The 15,451-nt window shown below is 40.8% G+C and overlaps 1 protein-coding gene across 2 annotated transcripts; it reads left to right on the top strand.

Annotated features, from left to right (window-relative positions):
- The first annotated feature begins 5,645 nt into the window (after positions 1-5,645).
- GGCT (gamma-glutamylcyclotransferase) lies at positions 5,646-14,233 on the top strand. Of its 2 annotated transcripts, XM_003935180.3 has the most exons (4): positions 5,763-6,018; positions 10,242-10,387; positions 11,648-11,783; positions 13,622-14,233. In XM_003935180.3, exons 1-4 carry the CDS (start codon positions 5,884-5,886, stop codon positions 13,763-13,765), a joined length of 561 nt encoding a protein of 186 aa, XP_003935229.1. In that variant the 5' UTR covers positions 5,763-5,883; the 3' UTR covers positions 13,766-14,233. The 2 variants fall into 2 exon arrangements, with proteins under 2 accessions (XP_010344017.1, XP_003935229.1); XM_010345715.2 differs by lacking the exon at positions 10,242-10,387 and having other exon boundaries at positions 5,646-6,018.
- Positions 14,234-15,451: the final 1,218 nt, after the last annotated feature.

Here is a 15,451-nt window from a genome sequence, read left to right as displayed (position 1 = left end):
AAAGCCACCGTCCAGTCTTGTCAAAATCTCTACAGCAGTGTCTACTTATTTCTTAACTATCATTTTTATCCTCTTAGAATTGCTTCTCCACTCAGCATGCAGAATTATCCCTTTGAAATTCAGATTATATACCTGCCTAAAACACAGCCCAATAGATCTCTTAGAGTAGAATCTAGATTCCTTAACATGGCCTCAAGGGCCCACATGACTCGGCCCTGCCTATCTCATCTCCAACTGCTCATGCTTTTGTTCCTTCTACTCTACCCACCAGGCCTCCTGACCTCAAACATGCCATTAAGTTCATGCCTCATGTGGATTTATTTTCCTAGTGTAAGAAAATGCATTGATTTGTGAACACAAATACATGGTTTGTCTGCTACAGTTCTCACTGCACATTAACAAACTGGCATTCTGATGTGTACATCCATCTCTTATGAGTCTGCTTAGTGTGAATCTGCTCCCTCTGGCAGTACCAACAAGACTGTGTTTCTCAGCCCACAGAGCTAAGACACAGACTCATGAGACCCAGTCTCTGTCTATACCACTGGAGTTCTACTGTCCCTGAATGGCATTGCCTGCGCAGACACCTGGCTTTCTTCAGCAGACACACAGCCTTTGTACCATACAACTCTTCAGACTTGCTGTGATATACAAATGTCTTTCCTTGAAATGTTCTTCCGAAAATGGTAAATGCTAAAACTGATTACACTGCTATTGAAAGTGGATGAGCAAGTTGATCTGCTGCGATGTCAAAACATATTCTATTTTTATTTTTAATCTAAAATATTAGAAAGAATTTTGCTTTCCTATACTTTGCTGTGTTTAGTAAGTATACACTGACGTATGATTTTTGCTTTACTCTAACAGTAGAACCCTCAGTTAGCCAGGCAGCCATCATCTGTCACATAAAAGGTGTCCTGGGGAGGAATGGGAGAGCCTCCTCGGTGGAAGAGGCTGATGGTGGCTCTGGCCCTCATTCAGCCACTTTCCTTATTTTGGTATTTACTTCATTTATCTGTTCCGAGCTAAACAGATTTATAGAGAATTAACTCTCACAAAACAGGAACATGATTAAAAAGATTTCTGCAAAGAATTGGACTGGAATTCTTATTAAAATTGTAAGCACAAGAAAAGAAAAAAAGAGGGCCGGGCGCGGTGGCTCAAACCTGTAATCCCAGAACTTTGAGAGGCTGAGGCGGGTGGATCACGAGGTCAAAAGATCGAGACCATCCTGGTCAACATGGTGAAACCCCGTCTCTACTAAAAAAAAAATACAAAAATTAGCTGGGCATGGTGGCGCGTGCCTGTAATCCCAGCTACTCAGGAGGCTGAGGCAGGGGAATTGCCTGAACCCAGGAGGCGGAGGTTGCGGTGAGCCGAGATCGCGCCATTGCACTCCAGCCTGGGTAACAAGAGCGAAACTCCGTCTCAAAAAAAAAAAAAAAGAAAAAAAAGAAAGGGACAGAGCCAACATTTCTCATACTTCTGGTCAAGCTCCTCATCACATTCATTGTGGTGTAAGAATAATGGTGATCTAATAAGATCTGACAAGGTCAGCCAAAATGATACATAGAAGAATTTAGTCCTCCACACAGGAGGGCTGTAAGCAATAAAAATTTCCATCCACTATAACTTATAATTAACTTTGACTTGTGTGTTTACATGCCTTGAGATTGGCCAATGATTGACTGAAACTACCACAATTAAAGACAGTTAAATCGTTTTTTAATTTAAAAATTTCTATTTTGTGAATACTATAGAATGTATTTTATATATTACATGTATAATTATATACTATTATAATCATATGTTAATATTAACATATCATCTTTTATGTCCAAAAAATTTTAATGACACATTAAAAAAACTTTAAAGACCACTGGATTAAAAGATGGCATTTGGGGCCCAGCATGGTGGCTCACATCTGTAATCTCAGCACTTTGGGAGGCTGAGCTGAGGGGATCGCTTGAACCCAGGAGATGAAGACCAGCCATGGGCAACATGGCAAAACCCTGTCTCTACAAAAAGTACAAAAATTAGACATGTGTGTCACACCCATAGTCCCAGCTGCTCAAGAAACTGAGGTGGGAAGATCACTGCAAGGTCAAGATGCTGCAGTGAGCCATGATTGTGCCACTGCACTCCAGCCTGGGAGACAGACTAAGACCTTGTTTCAAAAAATAAAAATAAAAGATTACATTAAGGAGAAATTTGATCTCATTGTCTTTATTATCAAGTGATTGAAGGCTAGAATCATTATTTTATAATCTTGTAGATAGGGTAACGATTGTACTTGCCAGTGGACGGGCTATTCATAACTAGATATATCTAGAGCACCAAACTTTTACAATTATTAGAAATTTGAGAAGCAGTACCCAGTAATGACTTAGAGTCAGACTGCATGGCTGAATCTCTGCTTCAGTCACTGCTCACTACAACCTGAGGCAAGCTAGTTGACCTACTATGCCTGTTTCCTCTCTGTAAAAGGAGAATAATATCAGTACTTTCCATATAGGACTATATTCAGAATTAAATGAGCTAATACATTTAAGAATTTAGGCCAGTGCAGCTGGTCGGGGTGACTGATACCTGTAAACCCAGCACTCTGGGAGGCCGAGGCAGGCAGATCACGAGGTCAGGAGATCGAGGCCAGCGTGGTGAAACCCTGTCTCTACTAAAAAAAAAAAAAAAATAGCTGGATGTGGTGGCACACGCCTGTAATCCCAGCTACTTGGGAGGCTGAAGCAAGAGAATTGCTTGAACCCAGGAGGTGGAGATTGCAGTGAGCCAAGATCACTCCACTGCACTCCAGCCTGGTGATAGAACGAGACTCCATCTAAAAAAGAAAAGAACAGAATTTTGGCCAGTGCCTGGCATTTAAGAAGCGCTCAATGAATGTTAACTAATATTAATTCGGCTTTGGTTAAATTTGAAAAAACAAACACAAAAACACAAGTAAGTTTGTTAACTACTGCCCCTTGCTGGCCAACTTGGGTCAGTACACTGCCGTCTCTGGGAAGGTAAACAAATGCTTGGAGTTCAGAAAGATTTTCAGCGTTGAGGGTAATATTATTGCTAAACTCATGAATATTTTTGCAAAACAGTCTTGAGAAAAATCAATTGTCATGAAATTAAGTAGTGAGAAGTATAGGAAGATAAATTAAATATCTGTAACAATAATTAAATAATAAGCACGTTTTCGATTATTAAGGGCACTAGAAAAGCAAGACATTTTAAATTGCAGTGCTCTGAAATAGGACCCTTGAGAATTTATGGTGCAATAGAACATGATTTTCCAAGAAAAGCAACTTGCTCCCTGAAATGACCAAATGCGTATTTCAAGTTCTGCCTAGGTGTTTGAGGGGTGGGAGGAGGTATTGCGTTCCTATTTGCAGGTTATATAATAATAATGCTATTGCTTATTGAGTGCTCACTACATGGCAAGTGCTTTCCATATATCACCTTTTTCCTTGTTCTTTTTTTAATATGAAAATATTTAAACATATATAGATTGAAAAATATAATGAATATCCATGTACATCACTCTTTAACAGTTAACACTTTCTGTATTTTTATTGTTCTGAGTTATCTTAAAATATAAATATCAAATATTTCAACCCCATATGTCAGTATGTATGTCTAAAAATAGAGACATTTTTCTATGGAAGCACGATACCATTATCACACCTAATAACAATTGCTTAATATCATCTAATAGCCCAGTGAAAACTCAAATGTCTTCAGTTGTCCCCAAAATATCTTTTATATATGATTTGTTAAACCAGAGTCAACAGAATACAAGCAATGCATTTGCTTATGCTTTTTAAATTTCTCTTAATCTAGAACAGCCATCCCTCAGTCCTGCCTTTTTTTTTTTTTTTTTTTTAATGACACTGACTTATTGAACAGACTGGGCCATGTGTTCAGTAGGGTGTTCTACCATTTATTCTGTTTTTTTTTTTTTTTCTGATTGTTTCCTCCTGGTGTCATTTTATTCTTCTATCTTTGCAGTTCCTGAGACAGAAAGATAGATTTAAGGGCTTGATAATGTTGAGGTTAAAATTTTTTGGAAACAATACTTCATAGATGATGCTGGAGATTCATACTGCATCAGATTAGAAGACAATGTCAGGTTGAGCCACTGTTATGGTGATAAGATTGATCTGCGTTAAGACAGGAGGGACAAGATTTTCCTGTGTTGCAGTAATCCCCAGGGAATAATTTGACTAATTTGTCATCAGGTGAATATCCTGTTCCCTATCACCTTTTCATCAAATGATATCATTGATGATCCTGACATGAATCAATTATGAAATTCTATTATTCACTTAGGATTATTTCATTGGCATACTTTTGTAAAGAGAACTGTTTCCTCATCAACTAGCGCTATTTGGTTACCCTGAAATACAGCTGCTACTAGAAAGGCGGAATACCTGTTTTCTTAAATGATCAATTTGCAGAGTTGGTATAATAGTCACCACCAGTAGTGTGGCAAATGAAGCTATTGTTTTTTTAATTTGGATTATTCTTCGGGGAAAATGGCTTTTTTATGTTTAAAGTTTTCAATCATTTTGCAGTTTGCAATCATTGTTATTTTTCGTTCTCAAATTGTTCTAATTTTGGCCAGTGGGAGACTTCAAGCTGGTTCCCATGTCCTTTTAGAAGGACTCGTTCGTCGTGAGAGGCGTCCTGACTTTCTGACACAAGATGATCCAAGTTGTCCTCACTCACTCTCAGTTCCTGACCTGGCATCAGTCATTTCTCAAAGGAGTGCTTGGTACCTTTTAGTGGGGGGTGGTAATAATAATAAGGCATAATTAAATAATAAAATAAAATAAAATAAAAATAAAAAAATAAAATAATAAAAATATAATAATATAATAATTTTTAAAATCTCTTAATAAGAGATCAATAGCTGGGTTCCAAGGATAGACAATGCTCCTACGCCATTCATATTCATATATTCATTAAAATGAACAATATAGGTTTTAAAAAGTACACTCAGGATGTGTGCGTGGGGGGGCAAACACAATATAGGATTTTCTACCGTGACCCTAACTTATATTATGATCCCAATTTTAAAAAAGAGGAAATGGAGACCACAGGTGACCAAGGTTACTCGTCTAGTAAACGGCAGCGTCGGGAAGTAACCGAAGGCATGTTACTTCCATTAGGGAAGGGAGTCCTAGGCATTCAGAGGGGCCGCTCCAGGGGCGACGGGTCACTAGAAAGGGGTCAGGTTGATGACCAGGGCCGGAGGGTACGGGAACCAGCGGAAAGGGTGAACGGACCATCCTGCCCGACTCCTCTAGGCCAGGAAGGCAGGACAGGGAGAGCTGCTAGGTGAGGTAGCCGTTGATGGAGTGGTCAGGGCTGCAGTTTCGCCTCAGCTCTGACCAGAGCTCCCTAAGGCGCAGAAAGTACTAAGGAACCACACGTGCGCATCCCAGAGCGCAGAAACCACTCGCCCTCCGCGACCTTCAGCAGGTGGCGGTCGGATCCAACCCTCCTCTGAGCAGTGCCTGCCCACCCCCCAATCAGAGGTAGCCTTGAGCAAGGTGGGGCGGGACATCAGTGGATCGTGTCCAATGAGGGGCCAGGGCCAGGCCCCTTCGGGATTGAGTATTTCTGAGTCTCTGCCGAAGGCAGAGAGAAGGCCGTGGGAATGGCCAATCAAAGGGGGCGACTCAGGTCTGTGGGGGCCGGCTACCAATCAGAAGAGCGCTCGCTCCCGACTCGTTCGGCCCACGCTTCCCGCCAGTCCCCTAACCCGTTGGCTGCTACTCGGCTGTCACTGTGCCGGGGTCTTAGGCCGCAGTGCTGCGCTCTCTGGCCGCTCCTTACAGCTCTGCTCCAGGCTTCCGTGCAGGCGTGTAGCGGGACATGGCGAACTCGGGCTGCAAGGACGTCCCGGGTGAGGAGAGTTTTCTATACTTCGCCTATGGCAGCAACCTGCTGGCGGAGAGGATCCACCTCCGAAACCCCTCGGCGGCGTTCTTCTGTGTGGCCCGCCTGCAGGTGAGTGCCCCCGCCCGCGCTACCCACGCCGGGGCTGGGATGTCCAGAAGGCGCTTCCTCGGAGGCACACGTGGCCGATCGGGCCAGGAATGCAGTTCTTCCTGATGAGGGTACCAGGACGCGGCTTCCGCCTCCTGGGCAGGTCCACTTCCTCTGCTGCGCCCACTGCCCAGCGGCGCTGCCCCGGCCACGGTGCGGTGCCCTCTCGGGCTGCCCGGAGCTTTCCCCCGCCTGGCCTTTGCACCAGCTGCTTGTTCTGCACCGATTTGGCCTCTCGTCCATTTAAGAGATTGCATTCAGTTGGTACTTCTAAGAAGCCTTCTCTGACTTGAGTCAGGGAATTAGTTCCTTTCTGTTCTGTACATACCTTTGTCACGGACTTCTCACCTGGCATTGTGAAAATCCGTTTACCTGCCTTTAAGCTCCTCATCTGAGAGGCCCTGAAAGCTGGAACCGTGCCTTACTCCTAATAATGCTGTGCTCAGTTAGGTCAACGGGCTGGATGAACTATAGCCAGTCTTGGTAAATCATTGCTCTTCAGTCCAGTCCATTCATTCATTTAGCACATATTCTTCCGGCACTCAACGATAGGTATACAAACATGATTGAGTCAAGTTCCTATTTTGAGGACCTCTCAGTCTGCAGGAGAGAGGTGCAATAGGGTATGTACAAAACCTTTTGACAGTGTCGAACGACACAAACATGATCTTTGCTAACCTCGTCAGAGTTCTTAGTTGCAAGCAGCAGAAACTGGCTGATTTAAGCAAAAAAACCAAAAAAAAAAAAAAAAAAAAAAGAGAATGTGTTGAAAGGCTATTGGAGAGCTCACAGAATGACCAGGAAGGCAGGAGTACAAAGCTGACAAAATGCACAGGCATAAAGGGATGTGCAGCAACTGTAATACAGTGGGCATCACACAACAGAACCAGCCCACGGAGCCTCTGCTGAGCCACTGCTGAACTTGATAAACATGGATGCTGTATTGTCCACTGCCACCACCACCTGGCCTGGACACTGCCTGCCTCTGTACATCCCTGCAGTTCCTGAAACCCAGATGTGTCAGCCACCCTGGAGTCCCTGCTGTCTTGGGCACTAGCTTCTAATTGAGAGCCCCAGAATATCCTGATCGGCTAAGTTTTGGCCACATACCCATGCCATGACTTTAAGCAAAACTGAGAGAACCAACTTCTAGCCTTTGAAGCCTCAAAAATAGGAGTCAAGCTCTGGTACTCCCTATTCCCAAACTCATCAAGTGGGGATTTCCCAACTGTAGGAAAGGAGTCCAAATGCTTATGGAAAGGGCAGGGGAAGAGATATCCAACAAGGGATTATTCAGTCACAGGTATATGGCCCATCTTAAAAAGGAGGGATGCAAGGAGCAATGGGGTGTATAACCAGAGAACCTGACCTACCCAGGATGCTCAGGAAAGCTTTCCCTGAAAATGCGACTTTTAAGCTGAGACCTGAGTGACTGCAGAGGTGGGGAGCAAACAAAACAGGGAACAGCATCTTCTGCAAAGGACCTGAAGAAAGAGGAAGCTGGATCTTTTGGTCAGTGGCTGGAGTTTAATAAGGGGAATGTGGCATGAAGACTGGAGAAATGGGGAAGGGCCACATCTTCCAGGACCACAGAAGCCAGATAAGACACACTGCAGAACTAAAGCACATGAAAGCTCAGATTTCTATCTTTGAAAGCTCATTCTGTTCACATGGAAAATAGATTTGAAGGAGGGAAGAGTGGATGTGGAGAGTTCAGGAAGTTTTTGCAGCAATTCATGCTGAAGATCTTGAACTAGGGTGGTGGCAGGAGAGCTGTTTCAGAGATAACATTGTTAAAGCGTAGTGATTGAGTGTGAAGAGACTAGCAAAGATGACTCAGGTTTTTGGCACCAGGTAGATGCAGGTGATGTTTGCAGAGAGAAGGGGAAAATCCAGTTTGAGAGGAGAAAATTCTAAGTTCAGTTTGAACATTCTGAATTTGAAATGCTTGCTTAACAGTCAAGTGAACAGAATAATATTAGCAAACATTTATTAAGTACTTACTGTGTGCTAGGCCCTATTCTAAGCACTTCTGAAGCCCAGAAGAGAGATCTAGTCTGGGTTTAAGGATGATCAGAATATTTGAAGTCATTGGAGGGGATGAGAATGTCCTAGGCAAATTGCTGAATGAATAGAGAAAATGGCCTAGACCATGGGTGTCCAACCTTTTGGCTTCCCTGGGCCACATTGGAAGAATTGTCTTGGGCCACACATAAAGTACACTAAAACTAACGATAGCTGATGAGCTTTAAAAAAAAAAAAAAAAAGAAAGAAAGAAAGAAAAGAAAAAAGACCCGTACATAAATTTTCGTGATCTCTGCCACCACAGGTAAGCACAAAAGTTCCTGCATTCAAAGGGTTGGACACTCATGCCCTAGACTCAGCCTTGAGCAACTCCAACATTTAAAAATCAGGTAGTGGAGGAGGAGTTGGCAAAGGAGGTTGAGATCAAGGAACAGCCTGAAAATCAGGAAAAAGGCAGATCAGGAGAAGGTGGTCACCTATGTTCCACTGAGAAGAGGAACAAGACAAGGAATGAAAATTGTTTATTGGATTTAGCAGTACACAACCAGTTAGTGTGAACTGCAACTCCTATCAGATTTCCTGATGTCCTGCCAGGGACACGTGGTCCTAGAAGAATATCTCTTATACTAAATAAAGGGTATTGGTTGCTCTAACCAACTCTATTCCTGAGATGTCTGACAAGTTTTTTGAGAAAATGTAAGTGACAGGGACAAAATATAGACCTAAAAAGGATCCTAGAATTATCATTTAGTCCAGCCTTTTAAATTTGTCTATAAGGAAACTAAACTCTGGAAAGAAGGAAAGAAATCTTTCTAGACCAAATAAGCCACATAAGGATTCTGTTGCTTATTTGTTGCTGTTTGTTTTTTAAGTTTGTTTTTTCATGTAAGGATTTTTAATCTTCCTCAGGGCTCTATTCCCTGATTGCCCACCTCTGTGAGGAAAGAAGTTAAACTAGAAACCTAGTTGTTCATTACCTATTAGTTCTTTTTTTTTTCTTTCTTTTTTTTTTTTTTTTTTGAGACGGAGTTTCGCTCTTGTTACCCAGGCTGGAGTGCAATGGCGCGATCTCGGCTCACTGCAACCTCCGCCTCCTGGGTTCGAGCAATTCTCCTGCCTCAGCCTCCTGAGTAGCTGGGATTACAGGCACGCGCCACCACGCCCAGCTAGTTTTTTGTATTTTAAGTAGAGACGGGGTTTCACCATGTTGACCAGGATGGTCTCCATCTCTCGACCTCGTGATCCACCCGCCTCAGCCTCCCAAAGTGCTGGGATTACAGGCTTGAGCCACCGCGCCCGGCCACCTATTAGTTCTAAAACCTTAGGCAGGTTGCTTAATCTCCTAACCCACAGTGTTTATTGCTGTAAAATACATATCAGAAAGTTGCTAGCAAGATAAAAGAGAGTGGTCCATATCATGCTAGTAGCACTGTGTACAAAATGATTCCAACCCCCTCAGCCTCCCAAAGTGCTGGGATTACAGACCTAAGCCACCACGCCTGGCCCCCAAAACACACTCTTTTATCCATGCCTTTGGGCATGCCCATCCCCTGCTGAAATGTCCTTCCCATTTGCAGTTAGTGTTAGCTGCTTTTATGATTATTGTAGATAAATTAGTTGCTTTCTGTTCTGTACATACAGATTATTGTAGATAAATTCATAAGTACACAAATCATTCATCCTCAAATGCAAGGTCCCTCAGGGCAAATATGGTAATATATCCTGGTAGGATACTCTACAGACATAAAAGAAAATAGAATATTCTTATAACCCACATGTAGCCATCCCCTAGCTTGTCTCTAAGTAAAAATTTATGTGTATGTGAGAAGACTGGGAAGTAATTTGCAAAAATGAAAAGAGTTGTGTTAAGGCATTGGGGTTATGGGATTTTTTTTTCCTTAAACTTTTTGTTAAGATGTCTATACATATTCAGTATATATTTCATTTTTAATTAAAAAAAAATATATATATATAAGCTCCTTGAGATCTGGGTCCTTGTCTGTTTAACTTTATATTTTCCGCAGCTTCTTATGCATAGAAGGAACTCAGTTTATTGAATGTTTTAATTGCGTGGAGTTCAAGGTAAATCCTTTTTATTTTGAGGAGGGAAATTTGGGTTCAAGTGGATATTGATCATATCACTTTGATTTCCTTTGTAGGATTTTAAGCTTGACTTTGGCAATTCCCAAGGCAAAACAAGTCAAACTTGGCATGGAGGTATAGCCACCATTTTTCAAAGTCCTGGCGATGAAGTGTGGGGAGTAGTATGGAAAATGAACAAAAGCAATTTAAATTCTCTGGATGAGTAGGTGGCTTCTAATTATAAGTTAAACAATAACTACGTCAGAAAGCAGATTATATGTGAGGATGTATATCTGTGTGTTAGTTTTTTAAAACCACATACTACAGATACAGTCTTTATACTTTTAGAGTCAACATAAAAGGCATGATAATGTGAGTTTGCTAAAAAGTCTAGAAGGGCAACACTTTCTGATAAAGATTTGGGGCAATGTTTGTAATCTCTTATGTAAAAGATGGAAGCCCTTATTTTTCATTCTATTGTCTTTTATAATTTTTCTTTGTAGTTTCATAATGTGAAAAGACATGAAGATTTTTGTAATTGTTCTTTTTTTTTATTTGGAAAGTACTTGAATTTAGTTTTTAAAGAACAATTATTTAAGATGGCAGGTGAATCAGTAAATAATACTTTGTAAAAGCATTTAACAACATATCAGAAATGCTTTGATTTTTTTATAACTAGAGCTTTCAGCGTTGTGTAGCATTTCATACAAAGAAAGTTACAAAAAAAGAGTAAGCCTTGAGAAGAGAGGATTATTTGACATGCTCGATACCTAACCTCACTTGTGAAGGAGAATGAGCCATCCTCTCTACCCTTTTTCTTGCTGTCAGAACACCATCTATTTTTATAGCCCAAAGAACAATGTTTCAGGAGTATGGGAAAAAACTACATTGAAGTCTCTTTTAAGACAAGATAAATATGGAGAGTTCTGTTATGAGTATAACAAGTAATAATATGTCTCAGGCCTTCTAACTGAAATGCTAAGCTAAGCTTACTTTTTTTTTTTTTTTTTTTTGAGACGGAGTCTTGCTGTTTCCCAGCCTGGATCGCCACAGTGCGATCTCGGTTTACCGCAACCTCCGCCTTCTGGGTTCAAGTAATTCTCCAGCCTCAGCCTCCCGAGTAGCTGGGACTACAGGTGCTCACCATAACGCCTGGCTAATTTTTGTATTTTAGTGGAGATGGGGTTTCACCATGTTGGCCAGGCTGGTATTGAACTCCTGACCTCAAATGATCCACTCACCTTGGCCTCCGAAAATGTTCGGATTACAGGTGTGAGCCACTGCACCCAGCTTAAATGCTAAGCTTACTTTTGATGTGGTAAATTTATATGTTCTCTATCCCAAATATATAGGGAGCAAATATGTTCATATGCAGTTAAATGTTTAATCCCATACTCCTTCTTGACTACTATAAAAAGACTTTACCCAGTGAGCTAAGTTGGCTAGGTCAAATATGGTTAAAATTTGGCTCTTCTGGTTTCAGGCAAGAAGGGGTTAAAAGTGGAACATATGTTGTAATAGAAGTTAAAGTTTCAACTCAAGAAGGAAGAGAAATAACCTGTCGAAGTTATCTGATGACAAATTACGAAAGTGCTCCCCCCTCCCCACAGTATAAAAAGGTAAGCTATTTGCAGACTGGTGGTTATTACGTTTTAAATGTCACTGAGAGAAACTAAAGAATCTATATATATTCTTTATTTGCTTTTTCTTCCTTGAGATGGAGTTTTTTGTTTTTTCTTCCTTGAGATGGAGTTTCGCTCTTGTTGCCCAGGCTGGAGTGCAATGCTGTGGTCTCAGCTCACTGCAACCTTTAGCTCCCAGGTTCGAGCAATTCTCCTGCCTCAACCTCCCCAGTAGCTGGGATTACAGGCATATGCCACCATGCCTGGCTAATTTTGTATTTTAGTAGAGACAGGGTTTCTGCATGTTGGTCAGGCTGGTCTTGAACTTCCAATCCCAGGCGATCCAGAATATATTGTTTTTAAAAGGCTTTGGGCCTGCTGTGGTGGTTCACCCCTGTAATTCCACCACTTTGGGAGGCTGGGGTGGGCAAATCACCTGAGATCAGGAATTTGAGACCAGCCTGGCCAACATGGTGAAACCTCATCTCTACTAAAAATACAAAATTAGCAGGGCACAGTGGCAGGTGCCTGTAATCCCAGCTACTCAGGAGACTGAAGCATGAGAATTGCTTGAACCCAGGAGGCAGAGGTTGCAGTGAGCTATCAGGCCACTGTACTCCAACCTGGCTGATAGTGAGACACTGTCTCAAAAAAATTTAAAAAGAAATAAAAGGCTCTGTATGTTTTAAATTCCACATAAGCATTTATTTTAATAAAAATGTTTTTAAATATAAAAATAATATTTACCTAATGTACCGATTCAAAAATATTGTTATGTGTAATGGTAGAATTATGTTTTTAAAACTATTTTTAAAAAAAGTTTAGAAATGTACATGAGTCAGAATTCTAGACGTGTGTTTTCTTCCTTTCTCTTTCTCTCTTTCACTTGGCAATACATTTTTGTTTCATTTTTTATGATGTAGACATGTATTTTTTTAAAGTAGAAAAGAATATGTATGAGTGTATTTTAATAATTTAGTCTCTCTATATAGATATATATGCTTTTGTAATGTTATTCCCCCCACAAAGCAGTATTTTATGAATACCGAGTCATTATTATAGGGGAAAAAACATACTTTCTACTGCTGAAATGTTTTTCATCATTTTAGGTGAAAATGATGAAAACACAGCAGGATTTCATTACTGCTGAAATGTTCTCCATCATCTCCATAGATGGAGAAAGAAAAGTCACACTGCTTTTCAGAATCAGGGAAATCACCCTTGCAAGCACAAGACTAGAATGTGAGATAGACACCCCAACATTCTTGTTCAGAACCCAAGCTTAGCTGTCTGTTGGCAGGCCCGGTCAGGTCATGGCACCTGTAATAGGTAATCTGGTTCCTGGGCCTCATCTGGAATTGTCTAGTGTGGAGCCTAGAGAAATTAGCCTTGTATGGATCTTGAAATTACTGCTGAACACAGTTGTCATTCATTCCCCCATGTCTAACTCAGAGCAAGAGTAAACTCCGGCATTGAAGCCGAAACTACTGTCTGTAAACTTTGATTTTTTTTTTTTTTAAAGAATGGTATTTTTTTTCTTAAAAGGTCATACAAATTCTATACAATAGATATTTTTGTCTTCGTATTAAAATATTTAAAATCATATATTGAGAAAGTTGATATTCCATGAGGATGCTTCATTTGGCTTTGAAAACATCATACACATTCATGCTCCATGTGGAAGGAATGACGGTGCTCTATTTGTTCTGTAATAGTTTAGAGTTATCTGAAAGCTAATATTTCATACTTTGAGAAGGTAAATAAAGCTGTGGTATTGTATGTTAAATTATATTCCTAACTAAAAAGATATTTCTGTGTGTTTGAACCATTTGCAGATTATTTGCATGGGTGCAAAAGAAAATGGTTTGCCACTGGCGTATCAAGAGAAGTTAGAAGCAATAGAACCAAATGACTATACAGGAAAGGTCTCAGAAGAAATTGAAGACATCATCAAAAAGGGGGAAACACAAACTCTTTAGAACACAACAGAATATATCTAAGGATATTCTATGTTCTCACATAAAATATTTTTAACACCTGAGAACAGGAATCAGGGAGATCTCCATGTTGGATCCATTTTCAGCAGTGCTCTGAAGTACCATCTCACCTGGGTGATTACTAGTTTTTAGACTATGACAAGAAACTGGGATAGGAGTTAGACAATTTATAAGCGGGATATGAGGGCCCGAAATGTGTGACAAATGGATGTGAGTACCCCTTCTGTAAACACTGGAAGCTATTCTCTTGAATTGATCTTAAGTGTCTCCTTGCTCTGGTAAAGGATAGATTTGTAGCTCGCCGGGTGCTGGTGCTGGTGAATTGCTTTGCTCTGTCTGAGATTTTAAAAAATCAGCTTAATAAGAGTAATCTGCAGACAATTGATAATATTTTGAAAATTGGAAAGATAGTATACTGTTTTTAGAGGAATAAACGTATTTGTGGTTTAACCTGCTGTCCCTACTAAAGCACTTCATTTCATTATGTTGTTAAATCATCACACATGCAGGGTCTGGGCTTGTGGTTTAACTGGTTGTCCCTGCTAAAGTACTTCATTTCGTTACGTATTAAATCATCACACATGCGGGGTCTGGGCTTGGCCATGCAGCGTCTGTAGTAGAGTAGTATTGTATAGACTCGGGAGACAAATAGCCAAGGATCAATTGTCAACGCTCCCATTTCTCACTGGGAGACTTTGGGTGAGTTTATTCTTTGTCTTAGTTTCCTCACACATAAAGTGAGGAGAATCAAAACGTCTGTATCTTAGGATTATTTTGAGAATTAAATGAGTATATAAAAGTAGTAAGCTTAGGACAGAAAGTGGCATATGGTAAGTCTTAGCAATTATGATTTTATTGAAGATTTACGTTTGCCCAGGCCTATCCTTGGAACAGGATTTTAAAGTAGGAGAGGCAGTATTAAGAAGGGAAAAATGTGGAGAAGCAGAGGCACTTGGATTCTTGGCTTTTCAAGAAATGGTGACCTTAAATGTATTTACTGAGTAAATGAAGGAAAGAAGAGTCATGAATACTGGTTACCAAAAATTCTTTTATGTGTCTGTGGAATGCAGTGAGCTGTGCCTTCTGAACTGGGATAAGGGTGAACTAGTTGCAGGAGTATGAAATAAAAATGTGTTCTCCTGTGAAAAACGTAAAAGAAATTTTCAGGCTCCAGTTGCAATTCTGTAGTGAGGCTGTCATAGCCACAGGTCAGACCATATTTCGTAGCTGTCACACCTCACTGTGTTCCCACATATCCTCCCATATTCTAGTTTTCTCCTTGTTCTAAACTCCTCCCAGGGACACCAAGTTTGCCAGTGACCAGGAACCCACTTACAAGGTTTAGAGTAGTATAGTGAGCAAGGCGCAGTTTTGCTGTTTATACTAAGAATTGAATATTATTCTAATAATCTCTCACATAAAATGACAACTTTTATTAAGGAATTCAAGATACTAACAATAAAAACCATGTCTGCCTTTTAAGAAAAATGTGGGGCTGGGCACAGTGGCTTACACTTGTGATCCAACACTGTGGGAGGCAGAGGTGAGAGGATCTGTGGAGGATAGGAGCTCAAGACCAGCCTGGGCAACACAGCAAAAACCCATCTCCACACACACACACAAATTTCAATTAGGCATGGTGGCATGTGCTTGTAGTCCCAGCTACTC

The sequence above is a fragment of the Saimiri boliviensis genome, chromosome 10, assembly GCF_048565385.1.
Source record: "Saimiri boliviensis isolate mSaiBol1 chromosome 10, mSaiBol1.pri, whole genome shotgun sequence".
Taxonomy (NCBI): domain Eukaryota; kingdom Metazoa; phylum Chordata; class Mammalia; order Primates; family Cebidae; genus Saimiri; species Saimiri boliviensis.
Note: the sequence above shows the minus strand (reverse complement) of the source record. Positions and strands in the feature narration are given on the sequence as shown.